General features: G+C 37.5%; 2 protein-coding genes across 2 annotated transcripts in view; one reads left to right on the top strand and one right to left on the bottom strand.

Moving 5' to 3' along the window:
• Nucleotides 1-9285: 9285 nt before the first annotated feature.
• Nucleotides 9286-14088, bottom strand: LOC127544059 (basic proline-rich protein-like). Its single transcript, XM_051970526.1, has 4 exons — nucleotides 14037-14088; nucleotides 13684-13859; nucleotides 13062-13561; nucleotides 9286-10907 (listed from the first exon to the last, which is right to left on the bottom strand). Exons 1-4 carry the CDS (start codon nucleotides 14086-14088, stop codon nucleotides 10895-10897), a joined length of 741 nt encoding a protein of 246 aa, XP_051826486.1. The 3' UTR covers nucleotides 9286-10894.
• The window catches only part of NR2C2 (nuclear receptor subfamily 2 group C member 2), a 115541-nt gene continuing 105149 nt past the window's right edge, over nucleotides 12665-23056 (top strand). Inside the window, exon 1 of the mRNA XM_051982925.1 lies at nucleotides 12665-12919. The gene's annotated coding sequence lies outside the window, so the exon portion shown is untranslated. The remainder of the gene's footprint in view (nucleotides 12920-23056) is intronic.

The following is a 23056-nucleotide window of genomic DNA, read 5'->3' as shown; positions in this document are numbered from 1 at the left end:
AAGGATCGAGCACAATAGAGTTACAGGACTTGACTTCAAATTCTACTATGTTTCTGTGTTACTTTGAATGAATTATTTACTTTTCTGGGCCTCCTTAGAGTAAACAAAAAGATTAGACTATAGATGATCTCTGTGACTTTTGACATCTTATAGAAAAGGCAAAAATCCTCAAAGTAAATTTTGACTAGTGCCCACTTCCATTAATTACTAAATATCCAGTGATTTCAATTCTAAGTGGAATACAATATTTAAACTGCTAATTATAACTAATTCAAATTGCCCTATAGTCACTAAATCAACTATATTTAAAACTACTATTGGAAGTAGGTATTGAGTACCAATGATACAAGAGGGTTTTCCATATACAAAGACCCCAAATTAGTGGAGTATAGATTGTTATATATATATATATATATATATGATATTTTGCAAACCCTAAAGCACTATACAAATGCTTTCTGTTATTATTACTAGCATCAAATCACTCCTTGAACATAAATTACCCTTTCCATTAAAATCAATGAATGCATGAAAATACACCCATATCCACACTCATTAGGATAAAGTGCTAACAAAAAAAGTATAAAGTTAAAATTATCTACAAAAGAAATTAAGCCCATGAACCTAGTTTCTGATTGCTAGGCTAACCTGGCATTAACCATATATTGGTCGTTAAGAAAAGGGATAGGTTAACATTAAAGTATAAAAATAATATATTCTAAATGAGAATAAAATAAAAATTTTTAACTTTCTGGTCATCACCTTTATCACAAATGCTTACCTTGAAGTCAAAAGAGATCTGAGGGGCAGTTCGGGCAAGAAACAGGTCCCTTTGACTCTTGGTATAACATTCCTTCCAATACACCATGATTTTATAAGTTAAAATCTGGAATATTAAGAGTATTTTAGGTTTTTCATCTTATTCTTGATTTATAACTATTATTCTTAACAAGTCATCTGGGTCCATATCTACCCAGTTGTTTGTATGCTGATAATATTCTTACTCAACCAATAATTCTGCATCTGTGAGTAATAGCTGTGGTATAACGCTGACTTTGCTGAAGAGTTACTAAGTTCAGATGCCAGAATGGAGTTCACTCCAACAGCTATTGAGCTCTGTTTCCTAATGCTCTGCTGTGAAATTTTAAAGCATCCTTCCCATATTTTTCTTGCTTATCAGAGTATGTGGAAAAGGTAACTTGAACAAGTTGAGCTTTAAAAACTTATTATCAAACATATTGATCAGCTATTCACAAAACAATACTAACTTCAACTATGTAACAGCTTCTTAGTTGCTATGAAGTAGGCAATAACTTTAAGGGATACTATGAAAAATCTTCTGACACCTGCCTTATGACTAAGGAACATACACAGTAGGAACCTACCCCCATCAAAAAAAAAAAAAAAAAAGAAGAGCATGTTTCTTCTGTATTCAAATGCTAATTTTCCATTTCAACTAATATGCAAAATTTGTTTTATCCTAAGTTGGGGAAATACAAGATATGCTAAAAGAGACTAGGTTTTGTATTTTATTTTCCAAAATCAATAAATGCTTCAATAAATGTCATATAGGTTAGTCAATATTCACAAAAGCAATCCAATATTTACTTTGCATAAATGAAACTATCACACAATTGCATCTTCTTCCTATCAGATAAAAGATGACAACTGTCTCAACTGTCTCTGTAAAGATGCTTGGATTTTTTAAAAAGTGAAAGCCAAAATGCTTTTTATTCAAGCTTTAGAGCTACACAATATTAAGTTCAAAAACCCAAGTATGAGAACTTTTTGACACAACAGTTTCATTGCAAACAGTTTTTTCACCCTCTCATCTCACATATGTTCAGACTAAATAAATTTGAATTACCACAGCTACTTTGTGAACAATGATGATGAAATGAAAAAGTACAAATATGGTTTCTGATTATATTCCTTCCTCTCAAACAGTTTAATAATCTGCATCTTTTTTTTTTCAATGAAAAGGCAAGAGAATGATTCAGCAGCCAAAGGTTCTGCTTAACTTTTATTTCATTCTCTATGTCAGACTATAGGAGTCTATTTTCAGTGAAATACAAATTGTAAATTTTTACTACTTAAGTGGACATTTAAAGATAAAACAATGTATTTGTCCCAAAATTTACAATTTTTAAAATGTCATTTTAAAGTTCTCTTTAAAGTAGAAGATGTGAAAAAATCAAATAGAGGATTTGGGGAGAGGGGGGAAGTTATATTTTCAAAAGGGTCATAATTGGCTATACAAAGCCATTTGCTAGAAAATTCCAAAAATGCATCACCCATAGGAATTATCTTAGTCTACAACTTTATTATTCATGGTCAACTTTTGGGTAACTAGTATTAACAAAAGGAATTAAGAGAAAATACTGTATTGCTTGTCTAACTATAATTTCCCCTAATTCCTTAATTCTTATAATTAACTAAAACAAAAATCTAGCCACAAGATCCTAAATGTCACGAGAATCAATTATGAAATGAGTATCAAATATGGATTTTGTGGTGATTAGCTCAGGTCAGACACTAATAAGTGATACTACCCATGTTTCTTTAGTAAAATGAAGGGGCAGACCAGAATAGCCACTACTATATATCAGGGCCCCCGTGGGTGATCATTCTGGTGAAGCCCATGGACTCCCTTCTTAGAATAATGCTTTCAAATGCATAAAATAAAATTTAAAGAATGCCTATTATAGTTAAATAATTACCTAAATGTGTTTTTTAAAATTTTAATAGCTTTTTATTTACAAGTTATATGTATGGGTAATTTTACAGCATTGACAATTGCCAAACCTTTTGTTCCAATTTTTCCCCTCCTTTCCCCCATCCTCTCCCCTAGATGGCAGGATGACCAATACATGTTAAATATATTAAAGTATAAATTAAATACAAAATAAGTATACATGTCCAAACCATTATTTTGCTGTACAAAAAGAACCAGACTCCGAAATATTGTATAGTTAGCCTGTGAAAGAAATCAAAAATGCAGGCAGGCAAAATGTTTTTAAAAACAAGTTTCCAGAGCCCAGGTTAACAACCTCAGGGTTAGGTGCTCTCTAAAACTCCTTTTGGCTTTAAAGCCTATAATCTTACTTAAGGTTAACAAAACAAAAGAAACAAAAAAAGACAAGCACAAAATTTGGGAAGGGGACCCTTGCTTATAGACCACTGTTCAGTTTAAAAAAGAAATGGTATTTTCAACAAATTTTGTTCAACAAATCATCAACTGTAGCTAAAAGCTAATATAAATTAAGGCTGAACCATAGAGCCTCAGTCCTGGAGTTAGGAAAACCTGAGTTCAAATGCAGTCTCAGACACTTAGGAGACACTCTGGACAAGTCACTTAATTGCTATATGCTTCAGTTTGCTCAGCTGTAAGAAAAAAAAAAAGATCATAATAGCATCTAAATATCTTCCAGGGCTTTTGTGAGGATCCAAGGAGATCTTTGTAGAGAGCTTTAGCACAAACTGTACCTGGCACACAGTAGGCACTTAATAGATGCTTCTTCGCTCTTTCCCTTCCTCCAAAGAGCCAAAATGAGAGAGGCAATAGTCTTATTGGACACAACCCTGGTCCAATTGTCTTCAGTTTGGAATGCCAGATATTAGGAAGAATATTAACAAGTGGTAGCACATTCGGGAGGGTGGTTGTGATAGCAAAGGGGTTCAATCAAACTCCAGAAGGCTGTATTGGAGGACCTGGGGATAGTTTACCCTGGAAAGCCTGGGGGTGACAGGAGAGATGGGACTTAATTGTGCCTGGTCCCAAAGGGCAGAAGCAAGACCACCGAGTAGGGGAGCCAAATCAACCCCCTCAATACTCAAAAGGATGCTATCCCGTCAATGTGATGTCCCCTCTCACAATCCATGTCCACCCATCCTATGCAGCTCTCGTGCAGGCCTTGCCCAAAGTCTACCATAAGGGTTCACCCATATGCTGGAGGCCTTACTTTCCCTTTACATAGTGAGGGTATGAGTGGAGCACTGGGGTCCATCCTCGCTCTCTCCCATGACCAGCACATTTCTGTACCCACTCATTTTCCTGAGGACATCCCTTATTTCTAATCTCATTGGTTACATGCTACAGCTCAAACCCACTTCCCCTTTCCATAGCCCTCTTTCTACTAGTCCTTTTCAATTTTTTGGAGACTGGTGTTTTCTGTGTCTTACAGCCGTACAAAACCATCTGTCAAACATTAGAATTAAAAAGATAAGCTTTTGCTTCTAGAAATGGCGCTATTAAAGATTGCAATTTCCTAATGACATCTAAATTATCCTTGCCAATCATTTTGGGCTCAACTCTTTGCCTCTTTGTATGTAATCCCCAAATATTCATATTCTGATGGACAAGTTCTGATGGCCACCAGTAGGTTAATAAGCAATTATTAAGTGCCTATTATGTGCCATGCACTGTGCTAAAATGCTGGGGATATTGGGGGGGAGGGGGAAGGTAAAAAATAATCCCTACTCTGAAGTCTAAAGGGAAGAATAATATGAAAAAAAAAAAAAAAACTCGTACAATAAGATGTACCCAGGACAAATTGGGGAAAATCAAAAGTGGGAAGGCACTAGTGATAAAGAGAATCAAGGACTTCTCATAGAAGACAGGATTTCACTTGGAATTTGAAGAAAGCTAGGGAAGCCCAAGAGGCAGAGATGAGAAGAAAAAGAATTCCAGCCTGGAGGTGAGAGGATGAGACAGCCAATAAGAATTCACAGAGAAAAATACATATGTGAGGTTCAGCCAGGAGGGCAGTATCTTTGGACTAGAGGAAGATATACAAAGACTGGAAGGGTAGGAGGGAGCCAGATTATGGAGGGCTCTGTCAAAGAGCTTTTTGGGTCTGATCCTGAAGGTGACAAGAAGCCACTGAAGTTTATTGAATGAGATAGTGATAGTCAAATTGCTGAACCAATTTGCATGTTCTAATCTGGGCAACAGAAATTCTTTATCCATTTGCTCAATCCTAAACTACTGAAACAAGGAGATGATAATTTAAAAATGTGTAACAAACAGTAGAGATGACATAGAAACCAAAATAGATATTTAACTGAAGTAAATTAACTAATCTAACAAGGTAACCAAAAAAGCCCACAAAGCACCTAAGTTGGCAAATACTAGAATTACTTTCCAAATAGAAAGTGATGGCAGCTAAAGGAAAGGGGAAAGAAGAGGAGAAGAAGAGGAAGAGGAAGAGGAAGAGGAAGAGGAAGAAGAGGAGGAGAAGGAGGAAGAAAAGGAAGACGAAGAAGAGGCAGAGAAAGAAGAAGGGAATAGGAAGAGGAGGAGGAAGACTATTTTGTTAAATACAATGTTTATTAAGAAAATATCAGGAACAGATTTGGACATTAAAGTAAGATGAATAAATCTGTATTAGGGTCCAGAATGAGCAGATGAAAGACTTATATAGCTTTGTAACTAATAACCAAGAAATCACCACCACCACCCATCCCACATCAGCCTAAATTGGTTTTCAACATGACTTAAGACATAAACATGAATAATACAAGATTGAAATTATGCCTAATTAGAACAGTACAATTTTATTTATAAATAAATTTAAGGTGCTAAAATCATATTGCCAAGAATTAAAATCCTGTAATTCCAGAACAAAAGCACATTGTAATACTAGAAAATGTTACTTAAACTTAAATGTTAATACTTTCTACAATTCATTCTGTTCCTTAATTTATACATGACAATTCCCTAATCAAAGTTAATATATCTGCTTCCAAGTATATAGTTTTCATTCATTTCAAAAGCTATAGTTGTTATGGTCTTGTAGATGATGAGGACTTCATCAAACTTTTCCAAGTACATCTACAATCACTCTCCTCTCAATCTGGTCAAGTTTAAATAAGCCTAATGAGTTCATCAGAACCCCTTTTAATTTTGTGCTATAAGCTAAAAATATTAAAGAACTGACGTGTGTGTGTGCATGCTTATATATATATATATACACATACATATATATACATGTATGTATATATATACACGCACACACACATATGTAATTTGCTAACAAGGAAAACTAAAATGAAAATTCATGAATGCATAATGCTATACATGAGAATATAAATTACTTCTTGATCACTATAGTAATTGGCTTATGCCCTGAAGTGTGAGATTTGATTATCCCAACATGTATAATTATGAAAGTTATTGTAGTCATAAAATTAGCTTGCTCTTTAAAAAAAAAAAAACCAATAACAACTCAGTCTCTCTAATCTCATTTTACAGGGCAATATGAAAAAAAATCTGTTATGATCTCATGTGTTGTTTCAAATATATTACCTTGTGTCTTTTCAAAAATTCTCCTTTTTCAAACAATTACCAGGATATATAATTTATCATATGCTTGTGTCTCTGGGATGTGTGTGTGTGTGTCCCTACTTCCTGCCCTAAAGAGAAAAAAATATAGCATTTTCAAGGAAAAAAATTTAATTTATTAAATATATCATAACTTTAATATACATGCTTTCTTCATTTTGTTTATGAGGGAATATATATGAGTAAAATATCTTTTCTCTCTTTGTTTAGGAAGTCTATGGAGGATAAAATGTTGAATACACAAAGCACAAAACTATATTTCCTGCCAAAATCTCTCTCAGGAGGAAAAAAAAAAATTCTTGACAGGTGAAACATTTGCTAAATAGAGGACTCAAAGGTCCTTAATAACTTTTATAATTACTGAAAAGCCATCATCCTTAGCTGTTCTAGTTAACAACAGAGATTAAATATGTGCCTAAATTAAGAGCTTAAATTATTTCAATTAAGGACTTATATTTTTGATATTCTTTCATTTCTTTGCAGTAAAACTTTTGTCAGTTAAAATCATAATTTATAGTAACTATTTTCCAATCCCCTTTTGAAACAGATTTCATTGGTTATAAAGATAGTACATAGTTGATGTTAAACACTGAATCTCTTTACTCTGATCAATGCAATGACAAACCACAATTCCAGACAGAGGACTACTGATGAAACTTGTTACTCACAACCTGACAATGAAGTGATGGACTCAATGTACAGAATGAAACACTGTCTATTAGACATGGCCATTCAAGGATTTGTTTTGCTTGATTATGCATATTTGTCATAAAGGTGTTTTTGTTTCTTTCAGCTGGAATGTGGAACACTACCAAAAGTATTGCCAAAATGGGGGTTAGAGGGAAAAGCTATTTAAGCAGTTTAAAAAATATTTAGAGAATAGAAAGGAGGACAGTAGGAAACAGACAAGAACAGCTGAAAATAGCACACTGAATTTATGATATACTTCAAAAGAAATGCAAGCCTCATAACTGGAAATCTGCATCTTATTTGAAGTTTGTTAAATTTGGAATTCTTAAAATTAGGAAAAATTGGATCTCTTCTTAAAAAAGAAATATAATTTACAAGTCCATAATCAAAATACCACAGGTTACAAATCAAATTTAACTTTTACAACTAAAGACTGAAATGTTAAGTTCTATATATGATTTTTTTTTTTTTAGATTGATAAAAGAGGTTTATTATTGGGTAAGCAAAGTTAAAGTATAGGCAAAGATAGAGATAAGGAGGGCACTGGACAGAGGGTCCAGTGGACAGAGGGTCCTCACATGGTAGCCATGTTTGGAATCTCTGCCTACATATGATTTTTAAATATTTTCTTAGCTGGAAAGAAACATGAAATTTAGTAAAGACTTTTGATAAACATTTGTGGATGAGCTAACAAAACTTTGGTATATTTGTCCTAAGGATTAAATGAACAAATGGTTTAAGTGTTCCATCATAGCAGTGGAATTCAGAATATTAATGACTTAGGGAGGTTTTTGATATTATCTAACTCTAATGACCAGATTTTAAAACTTTTTCAATTATGAATATATAAACCTATACTTGAAGAACTGACTTATGACATTAAGATCGTGGTCCTACGAATCTAGTTGTATAATAAATTTTTTCTCCCTTCCACTCCCTCCCCTAGAGGCAAGTATTTCCACTATTTCCACATTTATCATGCTGCTCAAGAAAAAAACAAATCAACAAAGAAAAAAACAAGAAAAAAGCAAGCAAATAACAACAAAAAGTTTAAATACTATATTGTGATCCACACTCAGTCCCCAGGTCTCTCTGGGTATCACAGATGGCTCTCTCTCTCCATCACAAGTCCATTGGAATTGGCCTGAATCACCTTGTTTATGTCATGTCTGTTAGAACTGATCAACACATAATCTTGCTGTTCTGGCCTCCCTTTTAAAAGATGAAACTTGTACATAAGTGTCTTAAGAGAAAAATTAAGCACCTTTCTGCTGTGTTGGAGAAGTGGAGACTATTGTGTACAACTTAAGACATAGTAACAGCCTATAAGAAGTTTGCTTAGATAAGACACCAACACAAAGTTATGTATACTCTATTACCTAAGTTCTCAGTAAGGTTCAAGAGAATTCCTAAACAGGGGGGAGCTGCTTGGATTATTAGGTCACTGAGTTTAAGATATAATCAGTAAATGATTAAGATGACTATCTAGGTAGACAGTAACAACCTAGCACCAAATTTAGAATTATGCAAGTTTAAATGTAGTAAAGCCAGAAGAAAAATTGCAATGCCCTGAAATAGAAAGGGGGGTAAGGAGTGGTTTGGAGCTATATTGTTCACCATTTCCCAATTATGTTTGGTTTGAGCTTGATATTTTTACATTTAACAGGGTATATCAAATGAGGATCCCATCATCATTCATTATATCCTTGTATCCTTTCTTGAGGACAGAAAGCTCTATGTCTGCTGCATCATTCCAATACATTAGATGTGGTTGGTCTTGATTTCCCCCTATCCCACACTCCACTCAACTTTGAGAAGCATTGCCTTATGCCAGACTGAAGTCAAGAGAAGCCTGAATATACAAGCCTTCTCTATGAAAGCCCTCCAGAACCCTTTCCCCTATACTGTCACAGTCAGTACAAAGTAAATCCCAACTCTATTTGCTTTAAATTTTGAGCACCAGGCAGCAGCACTCACACTGTAACTTCACCTATAAAATTGCTATATGACCATCTCAGGAGTCCAGGCTAGTTTTCAGACAAGTTGATGTAGCAGTCAGAGAATATCTATCAACTCACTAGGATTTGTTCACAGAAAACAAGCAGGAACTTTTTATTAAGTTTTTATACTTACACTCTAGTGCAAAGACTCTTTGGAGTACATGATGGTCCACTTTAACATATTCAACAAAGGGAAATGAGAATGAACAAAAAACCCTCATCTATAGGCACCACCAGCGGGCACATGAGAAATTGGTTAACACAAATTTCTTAAGGTTTATTGTGTAAACAAACAGAAAGGCTACAATTACATCTACATATTAATGGTATATACACATATGCAAACCAGCTCCACACAGAAGCCTGAGCTTCTACCTATTTAAGTACCCAAATCAAAATGAAGCATGCTTTAGTTTTTACCTAATTAAAATGTATAAACAGTACACATGAATATATTTCATTGCTTAGGCTGTTGAAAAGCCAATTTAACACAAAGTTACATAATAAAAATAAATTATGAATGCATGATAGGGGTCTTCAAATATTTTTAAAGTTTTAAAGGAAAGGATTAGTCTATTTTCTTTGTCACAGGTGGGAAGACCTAAGATAAAAGGGAGGTTAAAATAGATAAGTGTAATGAGTTCATTGATACAGCCAGGAAGTACAGGATGAATCATCATGCAAAAGAGGTATTATACAAGGTTGTCCCAGAAACCTTAGTGCTGTTCCAAGCTTTAATAGCTTCAGAAATATACATGCCACATACTTACAAAAAAACATTTGAAAATGTATTTACAACATTAAAATATTGATGCTTATTAAAATTCAATATAACCACCATCTTGCGCAATACATTGCTCCAATCGATTTTCAAACTTTGTGAAAACTTTCATCAGCTGCTGCTCAGTGACTGAGAGAATTGCATTTGTAATCCTTGCCTTAAGATCATCCAAAGAACAAGGTTTTGATGCATACACAACAGTTTTGACATAACCCCACAAGAAAAAGTCTAATGGAGACAAGTCTGGTGATTGAGGTGGCCAAGCAAGAGGACCTCCTCTACCAATCCACTGATCTGGGAACGTGTCATCCAGAAACTGTTGCACAGGCAATGTATGGTAACAAGGTGGTCCATCATGTTGGAAGATGGTGCTATTTAACAGATGTAATCTCTGTAGCTCAGGAATGAAAAAATTCTGAAGCATTGCTAAATAAGATTCACCACTAACTGCAGACTCTTCAAAAAAGAAAGGGCCAATAATGCATGCCTTCCTGATGGCACACCAAACATTAACTTTGGGAGAATCTGTCTCATGCTGCCAGACTTCCTGAGGCTTTTCTGTACCCCAAATACGACAATTATGACGGTTAACTATGCCACTTATGTGAAAAGCGGCTGTATCAGAAAAGGTCAATTTGTCCAGAAGGTCACTAGAATTTTCAATTTTTGATTTCATCACTTGACAAAAGTCTAACCTTGCATAGTAATCCTCTTCTTGCAGCATCTGTATAGTTGTAACCTTGTAAGCATACTTATGTAGCTTCACAGTCAATATCCTGTGCACAGTTGTCTTTGGAATGTTTAATTCGGCAGATACCCGGCGCACTGATTTTTGGGGATTCTGTTCAAATGCCCTTTCAATTTCAGCCACAGTCTCTTCACTTGCTCTGCGTCTCCCAGATCTTGGCTTATCAAGAATTGAGCCGGTTTCCTTGAATTTTTTCATCCAGTTGTTAATTAAATTTCTGTGGGGAGCTTCCCTCTTATAATGAGAGGCAAATTTTCTTCTTACTGCTGTTGTGGACTTGAGTTCAGCTAACCAGAGAACACAGTTGACTTTTTCTTCAATGTATGCCATTTTCAATCAAAAGATCTACAAGAAAAAATTGTAATTATTCGTTTTGTAGCATTTATAATTCTTCACTTATTAAAATTTCCCTGTAAAGATGGGATGTAAGGTTCAGAGGGCTGGGCAAGATGGTGTATGGCATCTTTTATAACTTTAATTTTTCATGAGAAATATGAGTCTCAAAAAAAAAAAACCCACGCCCCTCAATTTAAAATTTGATATTTATTTGAAATTATTTTAACTATATTTTAAAATACATTATTTTGAAATTAATAAGGCTATGTAATCTAACAATATATATATTTTTAAAGATGGGAATGTTTATCTGGATGAGAGGCTAACCAAATAACATTAATTGGCACATAAAGACTCTTTATAAGGTACGGAATGGGAAAAGGAAAGGGCTAATCCTCAAAGGGATTTAGCCTAAACTAAAGTAGTCAAAAACATCAACTACATTTAAAAATTTGGAAGGAAAAAAAACCTGATTAAGAGGTTAGATTCAGATTCTGATAACGTAACACTAACAGCACTGTCATACTTCATATTTGGAAAGCTGTCTCAGGAACTGGGCCTGTGATTTCACTGATAGAGGCAATTCCTTGATGAGGAAATCTTGTCAACCAGGTGTTTCTCTGTCCTCTGAGAGCTGCCTAAAGCCCTGGGAAATTAAGTGTTTTGCCTTAGGGTTTTAACACACAGTATGTATTGTAACCTTGCCACCCAAGTTTGGCTATAAATGTTTCCTAACAGATGTGTGGCACTTAAGCAAAGTTATTATTAAGCATCTATTAGTGCCAGGAACTGTGTTTAAATTGCTGGACACAGATACAAACGTGATCAAAGAGGTCCATGCCCTCAAGGAGTTTACAATTAAAAGACACAATATGCAAACTACAATAACAATCATCATGCTATCATTTATATCAATGATTTAAGTCGGTGAAGCAGGGAGTACTATTCTCCCCATTTTACAGATGAGGAAATCAGGACAAGCAACGGTGATGGAGCTTGTCCAAGGCCACACGGCCAGATCACTCTTCCCGGCTTCGCCTGGCCTTCGATCCACTACTTCCCCGGCCTGTCGATCCCTCCAAACAAGAGGACTTAAAACGCTCAAAAAATTTCGGAGACGTGGAAATATGGAGGTGGGGGTGTGCAGAGACTGGACTGGGGCGTCTATGCGCAGGGGTGCTCGAGGGCCCCTCGGCATCCTGGCTTGTGTCTATGAAGATGCACATCCTCCCCCCTTCCTCCAAGAACGCCGCTGCGCCTCATCTGCGCGAGCACACGCACGTCTGCCTAGACATAGAGATCTGCCCATACAGGCGCACACAACTCCCTGCCCATCCCCAATCCTCCCCGGGAGGAAGTCCGGCGCCGAGAAGGATGGGGGGTCTAGGCCTACTTACCTGCGCGGGATTAAGCCCGGGACACTAGGGTATCCCCCACGGCACCGCAGTCCGCCCGGGCCCATGCCCACTCCCCGCGAGTCCGCGCCGCCCCCGCCCCGCCGCCCGGCAAGCCCGGCCCGAAGGCCGCCGCCGTCGGGAGGAGGGAGCGTCCACGCCCGAGCCGTCCGGCCGGATGGAACGCCAGCGCCGGAACGTTCCGGTGTGAGTGTGCGCGCCTCAGCCAATCGCGTGCTCGCCCGCCCCCCGCGGCCGGAGCGAGGCTGGCGGTGGGAAGAGGAAGAAGAACATTCACCCTCCTCCTCCCAGCGCGCGGGCGGGCGGCGGCGGCGGCACCGGGGTCACGAACTCTGACCTTTCACTGACAAAAACAATAACAAACCCCCCCCTTCCCGAGCTTCGGCCGAGCCTCCGCCCCCCCCACCCCAGCCCGGCACTCCCCCGCGGCGGCCCGCTCCCCGCGGCCAAGAGAAGCTGCTCCCCCCGGCGTCCCTCGCCTGCCCGCCCGCCGCCCGCGGGACGCGGCTTCCCCAGCCCTCCGTCCCGCCCGCCGCCCGCCCCCGCCGCAGACACGGGACCAGCTTCGGGGTCAGATTCGAAGCCGCTTTGGCGCCAAATCCTGAGGTAAACGGTCGGGGTCGGTGGCGCGGCTCGGCTCGGCCGAGGCCGCTGGCGGCGGAGAGGGGAGGGGAGGGCTCTCGGCCGGGGCCGCCCCGCGCTGGAAGATGGAGGCGGCGACGGCGGCGGTTGAACCCGACCCCTTTACCTTTGCCACGGGGCGGGCGGACGGACGGGCGGGCGGCGGCCGCCGCCGCTTTGCATAGTGGGCCGGCCCGCGCCTGGGCTGCTGGGCTGGGCGTCCGCTGCTCGTTCCCGCCGAGGCCTCGCCCGCTGGCCCGCGATGGGGCCGGGCCCGGGCCGAGCGGTGGTGTCGCTGCGGCCAGGCCGGGCCGGCGCGGGGGGTGGGCACTGCCGGGGGAATGGCTGCGGCTCCGCCTCACACTTGGCCCTCCGCCAACACCGCCATCTTGTCCTCGGCGGAGATGGCTTCTGGGGTGTGTGGCTCCCCGCCCCCGCCTCCCGCCCGCCCGCGCCCCGCTGCCGCTCGCTCCCGGCGCGCTCCCACGCTTCGAACCGGCCTAGGGGGAGGCGGCCCTGCCGCCGATTTGTAAAGGGCGGGAGAGGCGGCCGAGCCGGAGGGAGAAGCGGGAGGGAGGCGGGGCGCTCGAGCGTGACCGGCAGCGTGACGAGCCAATCGCGGCTCTCCTGAAAGAGGGGAGAGGCAGGTGCCCCTGCCTCCCCCGCCCTGGGTGCAGCTGATTGGCCTCGGGCGGAGAGGTGGGCGGGTCAAACAGGATGCGAAGAGGCCGGGGATTTCTGGCTCTCACACCGCGTGGGACAGAACGTGCTGGGGGCAGTGCGGGGAGCGCGTGGGGGCGGGAAGGTGGCGACGTTCGGTGCGCGCGCAGCCGTGCTCCCAGACCGCCGTAGAGGTGCCTGTGGAAAGCGGCAGGTCCCTCGTGGTACTCCCGCCCTCGAAGTCTTCTGGTCCTCAGGGTTCGCGCTGTCAGCCCGACATTTGTTCCTGATGTGTGTCGATTCTGAACCTTCTCTGTTAAATTCCTAATGTATCCCGCGCGTGGCTTGGGGGGAGGAGGGGTCGTCTTTCTGTGTGCCCATGGTCTCTCCTGCTAAGATAGGAAGTTTCCTGAGGGCAGGGGCTGGTGATGGGTAGCTCGACCTGGCCCTGGCGGCTCGCTGGGACTGAGGAAAGTGAGAGATCTTTCTTCCATTCCCGGCTTCCGACCTGCAGAGGAGCTCCACTTAACAGGGTCTCCTTCCCCTTTTGCCCGCTAATCGAGGAGACTTCTCTTCTCCCCTGCCTCCCCCACCTCTCACGTTTTTTAATGGGCGTGACTGATTTGGAACCACCTGCCTCCCGGGAAAGATGACCTGGACGTAGGGTTGGAGAGGCGGCTCTGCTTCTGGGGAGGCACTTCGTCCCTATTCTAGGCTTTTCTCATTGGGAAGATGGCTGGTTGGACGAATTCGGTTGAGTCTATGGATGTGTTGGGAAGATGGCTGGTTGGACGAATTCGGTTGAGTCTATGGATGTGTTGTCTTGGATGAGGCTGCAAGTTGGGCTTTGCATTTTAGGAACTCTGAGAGGAAGGAAGCAAACTTCCAGGTCTGGTGTACACGGAAGATTTATTTGTAACTTATTGTGAAACCAAGTATGGAAACATTTAATGAAATGACAGTGGTGATCGGTGATGTTATTATAGTTTGTCATGACAGTTTGTAGTTTAGTGTTAAAGACCAAAACCCAAAACCTAATTCATTGAATCTTCCGTGGATTACAGGCCCCTTCCCTCCTCTCCTGGAGCCTGTTCTCAGGCTTTAAGTGGTGGTTTGTCATTCCAAAAATAGTGATGTTAGAATTGCCCCGTTCTCTCTTGAAACTGAACCTTGGAGCCCTACATTCTGGGAGTTTGCTCTCCAAAGAACTTCCCTGTTTTGGTCTTTTTTCAGTGTTCTACCGGAGAGCTCCTATTTTGGCCTAGTGAAAAGCACACAGGATTTGGAGTTAGAGAAACTAGTCTCCTGTCATACAACCTACCGAGTGACCCAAGATAGGCCCTTTCACCTTTCTGGGCCTCAGTTTTCCCACCTCTAAAATGAAGGAGTTGTATAGATGACCTCTTTGAGCCTTTCAAATTTTAAATCTGTGATTGTGTAGTTCAAAATCTTAGAAAGTTGGGACCAGTGCTCTTCTCAGTCAAAACCAATAAAAAGAGAAGAGTTGACTCTCAGAAGCTTATAAAGAAGAACATTTTGTTTAGATTTGGTGTTTTTGAATTTAAATCTGAGTTTTCAACACTTTGCAAAATCTTTCCGTAGCGGGAATCTCCTACTTCACAGGGTTTTTATTTATTCTAGAGATCGTTGTAGAAAAACTATTTTGTAACATTTTAAAACGCAATAGAAATAAAAGCTAGTATTGCAAGAAGCATTGTTGATAATTCATTGCAAATCTAATGAAGTCTCTGGTCACCAAACCAGGACCAACCAGCAATCGCCAAATATTTAGTAAGTGCCTAGTGCTAAGCATTGGGGACACAAAGATAAAAGACAGCCCCTTCTCTTAATCTAATAGCAGAGACAACATGCCAACAATTACAAATAAGCTATATATGGGATAAAGTGAAAATACACAGGAAAATTAAAATTAGAAAAAATCTTCTTATGGAAGATGGGGTTTTTGCTCAGTCTTCAAGCCAGTAGACTCCCTTTTCATGCTACCAAAAAAATAAAGAGCAACTATTGGGGAAAGGCCATATGATATGGTAATTATTAAATCAATGCTGCTTATGAAGAGAGCATCTTTAGTTGTAATGTGAGATCAAAAGCTAGACGTTAAATGATTGAGAATTGAGTAGGAAAAGAAGTAGGCAATGTACAGAGAGCTTTTGTAAGGGAATTTAGCTGTGTTTAAAAAGATTTAGAATCATAATTCGAAAAGATAGTAGATCCAGTGAAGATGATGGGAAAGATTGTTTTGTGTTTGTGTTTTGTGTAAAACATGCCAATGTGACAAATGCGAGAGAATGCAGAGAGAGATTGAAGATAAGCATTAGAATGGGGATAAATTGTGAGATCAGTCTGAAAAAGATGGAGCAAATGAAATGAAATCAAAAATACATAAAGAGGAGTTGTCCTTGGCAAGAAGGATTAGTTCTTCACAGTTCAGCTGCCAGTACCTGTCAGGAAAAAAATCTAACCTAAATTTTGAGTCTGGTCAGATTTAACTGCAGCTGAGAGGATATGCTATGCTCCCTAGCTTGTTTTCTACAAATTGACTACCAGTATGGAGCAAAGATTTTAAGTCATATGAAAGAGGTAGAGTAGAACAATGAAGAGCATAGGATTAGAGAGTTGACAACCTGCATTTTGAATCCTGACTGCTACCTCCTGTCATGATTGAATCACTCCTCTGAACTATATAACATGAGGAGATTAGATTATATGGCCTAGCTAAGGTCCCTTCCTACTCAAAGTCTCTATTATTGTGATCATATATGTAGTGGGGGAGGGGAGAGAAGAGAGAGAAGGGAGTTTCTTAGAGGGATAGCTGTAGTTCATAATTTGTAATGATTGTAGCACAATTACAGATCCTTGATGAATTGACATAACAGAATTACTCATTTCTGTTTTCTTGTGTATTTTAAAGTTCACATATTGATTTCTGTTGTTGTAGAAGTCAGCTAGATATGGAATATGACTTAATTCTTCCTAGAGGCAGAGGGTGGTCAGGAAATCTCTATAAATCTCTTTGACCAACATATTTATATTTGTTTTTCTTCATTTCAAAGCAAGATAACAAGAAACAAGTGAACAAATTTACATTTGAATAATATTAGTTGATAGTTTATGATACAAATATTAAGTCACTTTCACTTGTAGAAACAAAATACCGGATTATAATGCCTGTTTCTTAAAACATCTGGGTTTTATTCTCCATACAATAGGATAAGACTGGCACAGGGAAAACAAAACTTTTAAATCACAAGAGAAAGAGCTATTCTTTGACTGTTGGGACTTTTCGTGTGATTGGTCTACAAAGTTCAGTCTAAGAGTAGCTGGATATAGGGTACCATTAGTGTTTTCCTTCTTTCCCTCCATCCAATCCTAATCCTTGTATGAAAAGTTGTGACCCTTTCCCAACTCATTAAAAGTTGTCTTAACTTTAAGGACTTCAGAGCTTATTATTTGAAACTGCAAATGTAGATTTTTTTCTTTAAGGGTATCTCTGTTGTAATCTGAAGCTGTTGGTTCGTTGTTACATTTTTAAATCAGATTTGTCTAACTTGCAAAAAAATGTCTATCATACAAAAATCACATTACTGTACAAAGTTTTTTAAAATGTTAGAAAATAGAGGTTCTTTTAAAGAAAGTAATAAATTCACAATTTTGTTGAAATGGTACAGTACAAATCTTGTTTCTTATAAATAAAAGTGAAATTATTGGGATATTTTAAAATTTCCTACAGTCCAATTTTGAATTGGCCTTGGCTTATTTGGCTACCTGAATTTGTTTTATAACACAAAGCAATTTAATTATAAGACTTACTATTTTCTATCTTGTTGTTTATAAGCAGTTATTTATCTCCAGAAATTGATTGGCAAAGGTATTTGGGCATTTATTGTATCTAGAAACTTTTGTGACTCAAGTGTTTTCAGTATAAAAACAGCAATTTTGTGTGATTTAAATAGAGCTGGGCTATAGTTTCTCTTGTGCTAAGAACTCAAGTGTGTCCCTGGGTGAGTCACTTTACCACTTTCACCTGTTGTTCATATGTAAAAGAAAGGAAGTTGAATTAGATTACTTATTGTTAACTTTTTTTTTTTTTTTTTTTTTTTTTTTTTTGATCTTGGTCTGGTTAGGCAGTCTCCTCATAGGAACATTTTTAAATGCATAGAATAAAATACACAGGATTACAAAGAAAACCAATTATATTGAAATGGTGTTAAAAAATATATTTTTTAATACTTGAGGTTTCCAACCTCAATTTAAGAACTCCTGAATTAGAAAATCTCCAAAGCTTTTGGTACCTGTAAAATCCTTTGGGGTTTTGATACTTTTTTCCCCAAGCCTTAGACTTGAGCAAAATGTTATATAGCTTGTCCCAACGATTGTTTTTTTGGGGGGAATGGGGGTGGGGGTGGAATATATATATGTTATTTTATATATACATATATACATATATATATATATACACACATACATATATATATATAAATACTTTCCAATTACATGTAAAAAAATTAACAATCTTTTTTTTTTAATGTTGAATTTCTATTCTCTTCCACCTCTCATTTTTGAAAATGCAAGCAATTTGATATCAGTTATACATGTGAAGTCATGGCAAAACATCTTTCTATATTTTCTTTGTTGCAAAAGAAAGCACAAAGCAATAATAATAGTGTTTTGTTTTGTTTTGCTTTAAAGCATGCTTCAATTTGCATTCAGAATTCATCAGTTTTGGTGGTAAATAGCATTTTTCATCATGGGTCCTTTGGAATTGTTTTGGATCATTGTTTTTATCAGAGTATCTAAGTTGATTTGATTATCTTTACAGGTTGCTGTTACTGTTATATAGTATTCTTCTGTTTTTCCTCATTTAACTTTTCGGAAGCTATACATTTTAAATATGTTCAGCATCCTTTTCCCTTGATATTTCACTTTTTAGATTGTTTTATCATTTGTCTCAGTAAGCATATGATACTTGATACGATATAAACAGGAATAACTATTCCACTGGTTACATAAACCAGGCTTTCAAATTATACAATTATGATTAAAGAATTAGATTTAAAGGTGTTTAAGATAACTATCTAGACCACTTTCTCTGTTTATAGAATAATAAGGGAGTTAGAAAAGATAAATCTTGAAAATCTCATCCTGTTTTTAACTTTATTTTTAATATTTTGAACATAAAACAGAATATGTAAAAATTTCAAATATAAAAATTATTACAGTTCCTTTTTTCCTCTTCCTGACTGTTCATAATTATATTACTCATATTTAATGTTTATAAAGAGGAGTCATGAAAGGGCACTAACAATCACAATATTTGATATAACAGAATGACTTATTGATGTCAAGAAGTTCTCAAAAAAAAAAAATGGTCATTGACTATTTCTGTCTCCTGTATTTTCCCTTTTCACCAGACTCTTCAGTGCATTTTTGACAAATGGAGATACTGTACAAGGGCCCAGTAAATCTTAAAGTTGTCTAAATATCAGTTGTAATTGTTGTTTGAGAGGCAGCATGGCTCCTTCATGCCTGCCTGACATGGACTATGTGACCCTAGGCAAACAGTAAGCATTTAAGTGTCTATTATGGGCCAAACTTATACTAATTATAGAGATTGTGGCCTGATTTGGCTTCTTTGCACTTGGTGATCTCATCGGTTTCCATGGGTTCAATAATTATCTCTATAGTAATAATTGTTACATCTGTGCATCCAGATCTGATGTCTCCATTGACTTCCAGAATCACACTTTAGGTCACTATTAAATATTTCCAGGATGTCCCATTGACATCTTAAAGTCAACGTGTCCAAAACAAAATTTATTTTCTTTTTCCCTCAAATCTTCCCTTCTTCCTAATTTCCTTATTACTTTTGAGGGTACTACCATTCTTCCAGCCAACCAGGTTCAGAACTTAGGTGTTACCTTAAAACTTTTCATTCTCCTTCCTATCTAAACTGTTACCAAGAAGAAAAATCTTCACAATGTATCTCATATATGTCCTCTTTGATGCTTTCTCCATCCTGATGCAGGTCCTCATTACTTCACTTCTGGACTGTTGTTAGAATAACCTTGTCAGCCTACCACAAACCTCTTCTCTCTTGAGTCCTTCTAAAGCACAGATTTAACTTTGTTTCTCCCCTATTCAATAAATGCCACTGGCTCCCTTTTAACTCTAAGATGAAATATAGAATCCTGTTTAGCATTCAAAGCCCTTTATTACCTGTCCCCATTCTTTTCCAGTCTTCTTAGACCTCATACCCTCTTACTTATGAATTATTTGATCCACTGATACTGGCTTCCTTTCAGTTCCTCAAATAAAATAGTCCATCCCTTGACTCCAGGCATTTTCATTGACTGCCTCCTAAGCCTGGAAGTCTCTCCTTCCTCATTTCTGCTTCCTGGCTTTCCATAATGCCTTGAAGTCTCAGTTAAGATCCTACCCTCTGTAGGAAGCCTTTCTTGATTCCCCCTTAATTCTTGTGTCTCCATCTATTAATTACCTGAATTGTCATACTCTTCTTTGTATGCCCAATGCTTAACACAATATTTAATTGTATTTTGTGATCTATATCTATCTACTATTCATCTATCTACTATCCTTTGAGTCACCCAGAATTTTGCAAATAATTTTAATGAAATTAAGTGCTTTTTTAAACAAAAAATCTTTTTCTCACTTTTTATAGTTCATGTAAGATACTGATCTCAAATTTTTCTTTAAAAAAGTAAACTACTTTCTTATTACTAAATATGTTTGCATAGAGTAGAAATTCCCAAGAAGATACATAACTGAATGTTAATTAAATATGAATAATGCAGCCTAGGTATATTAGATAATTTAAATTAGTTTGTTGCAGTTGTGAGAAATTGTTCATTGGTTGCCATCAGTAAAGACAGGAGCATTCTTGTCTTAGGACTTATTTTTATTAGTCTTTGGATACTGAACACAGTGCTACTGAGATAGCATAGTTAAAACTGAATAAGCAGACTGGATTACTGATTCTGGAGCTGTTTCAAAGATGAAAAATTTATTGTGATGTTATGATAGTTGTAAACTTAATTTTTTTCTTCCTGTGACACTGTAGACTATTATTTCCTGGATTAGGTACTCTAAATAACCAGGGAACATGGTAAAAAACTGTTGTATTTGTCATTCAGATCCTCCCTAAGGTGCTTGCTGGCTGTGTAATTCTGGGCAATTCACTTTTCTTTAAGCTTAAGTTTTCTCATCTGTAAAATAGGGATAATGATAGTTCTTATCTCAATGTTTGTTATGGAGGTCAAATGACATGTAAAACACTTTACAGGCTTCAAAGTTCTTTATATAAAGTGCTTTTTATTATTATATGATTCTCAATTTTTTTACTATACAAAGGGAATATTGTAGATCTTCCCTACAGAGTTGAAATAAATGTTTTTTATGAAACTCGCAATCATAAAATGCCAAACAATTGTGATTTTTTGGTCATTCTGCAAGCAATGTAACTATTTCTTATGTCATATTACCATGTGCTACACACAGTATATGGACTGAGTAAAACCTGATTAAAGTACCTTTTACTTGATCATTTGAAAAATGTTTTAAGAACATATGCTACACATACTATTTTCACTTTTATTTTTTTCTTTGTAGTTTTTCTCTTTTGTTTTGATTCTTATACAACATAACTAATTTGGAAATATGTTTAGCATGATTGTACACATATTACCTTTATCACATTTCTTGCTGTCTTAGGGTAAGGGAAGGGGAAAGGAGGGAGAAAAAGTTGGAACCCAAAATCTTAAAAAAAAATGAATTATGAAAACTATTATTACATGTAACTGGAAAAAAAATAAAATAATATAAAGTGGGGAGAAAAAAGATGTGTTTTAGTTTCTTAGAGTTTTAAAGCTCTATTGGTCATGTCTTATAACAACACATGAGCATAATAAGCTTTTAATAACTTGAATACAAGAGGAACTTATTTGTGACATTTGAACAGACCTAGGCCTGGGGAAGATTGGGTTCCAGCCTCTTGGCTCCTAGTCGTCACTTCCTCTTATCCTGCACAACATTAAAACAGGGAAAGAGTGGACTGTATGTTCTCAGAGATTCCTTCATCCCCAACAGTTGCTGTGTCACAATGAAAAGTTATAATAGTTGGTAATGAAAGCTCTCAGCTCTATTCACATTAAAAATAAGTCCTAAGTATCAAAATCATCTGGCACTGGCTAAGAATAGAAAGATAGCTCAGAGTACACATACACAGTAGTAAATGATTATAGTAACCTTGTGTTTGACAAATATAAAAATTTAAGGTTGGAGGATAAGATTTCATTATTTGGTGAAAATTGTTGGGAAAGCTGGAAAGTAGTCCAACAGTTGTTGGACATAAAACGAGTATCTTAAACCACTTAAAAAGATACAAAGTGAATACATGATCTAGATATAAAGGGGGATATCACAAGAAAATTAGGAGGACATGGAATATATTACCTACTAGATTTTTGGATAGGGGAACAATTTATAACAAAACCATTGTCGGATGTGAAAAGGGTAATTTTTTTTTTAAGTTTGTGTATAAATAAAATTAATGTAGCCAAGATTAGAAGGAAAGCAGAAAATTGCGGGAAAAAAAATTTCAGTCTCTCAGATAAAGGTCTCATTTCTCAAATATATAAAGAACTTCATCAAATTTATGAGCCATTCCCTACTTGATAAATGATCAAATCAAACTATATGTAATTGTATAAAAATGTTTTAAATAAGTTTATTAACATAAAATAAACAATTAGATTAACTAAAATGATAGATGTCTTTCAATTGGGAATGGCTAAAGTTATGTTAAATGATTGTGATGGAATACAACTGAACTATAAGAAATGACAAACCATTTGAGTTTAGAAAAACATGAAAAGACTTTCATGAAATAATAAAAAGAAATGAATAATACCAAGTAAACATATATGCTAATAAAAATTTTGTCCTAAGAACAAATTCGAATGGCTAATTCATCTTGAATTTCATAAATATTGAAGCCACCTACAAAGGACTTCTGAAGAAGATGCTCTCTACCTCTAGAGAAAGAACTGATAAATAGATGTATAGTATGATATATGTATGTGTGTGTGTATATATATATTTGTATTCATGTATACTTATATGTGTTTTATTTGTAGCTTTCTCTGGGATGGGGTGGGGAAGGAGGAAGGGAGAAAAGTATACAACAGGGAAGAAAACTTGTAAGCACAGAAAAGCAGGGTAATTTTGAAAACTAGGTGTAATATTTATTATATAATTTAAAAAAAAGTAAACCATCTGAAATGGAAATTCATGGTTTTAAATCAAATTCTATCTTTATATTGTGCTGTGTAAGTGGAATTTTTTGTCTTTTTGTATTTTAAGTTTAAAATGAATAAAAAAAATTTTTAATGAGCCCTGGCTTACATATTTATTTTTTTTTTACTC

This window comes from Antechinus flavipes, chromosome 1, assembly GCF_016432865.1.
Source record: "Antechinus flavipes isolate AdamAnt ecotype Samford, QLD, Australia chromosome 1, AdamAnt_v2, whole genome shotgun sequence".
NCBI lineage: Eukaryota > Metazoa > Chordata > Mammalia > Dasyuromorphia > Dasyuridae > Antechinus > Antechinus flavipes.
This window is presented reverse-complemented; position numbering and strand designations above follow the sequence as displayed.

Excerpts from the sequence above, each read along its gene's own strand:
- LOC127544059 (XM_051970526.1), bottom strand. The coding sequence starts at position 14,088 with ATGGAAGAAAGATCTCTCACTTTCCTCAGTCCCAGCGAGCCGCCAGGG. Across the intron at positions 13,860-14,036 it reads CAGCGAGCCGCCAGGGCCAG|CGCGAACCCTGAGGACCAGA; the intron begins GTCGAGCTACCC and ends TCGGGCTGACAG. Across the intron at positions 13,562-13,683 it reads CACGTTCTGTCCCACGCGGT|GAGAGCCGCGATTGGCTCGT; the intron begins GTGAGAGCCAGA and ends CCCCTCTTTCAG.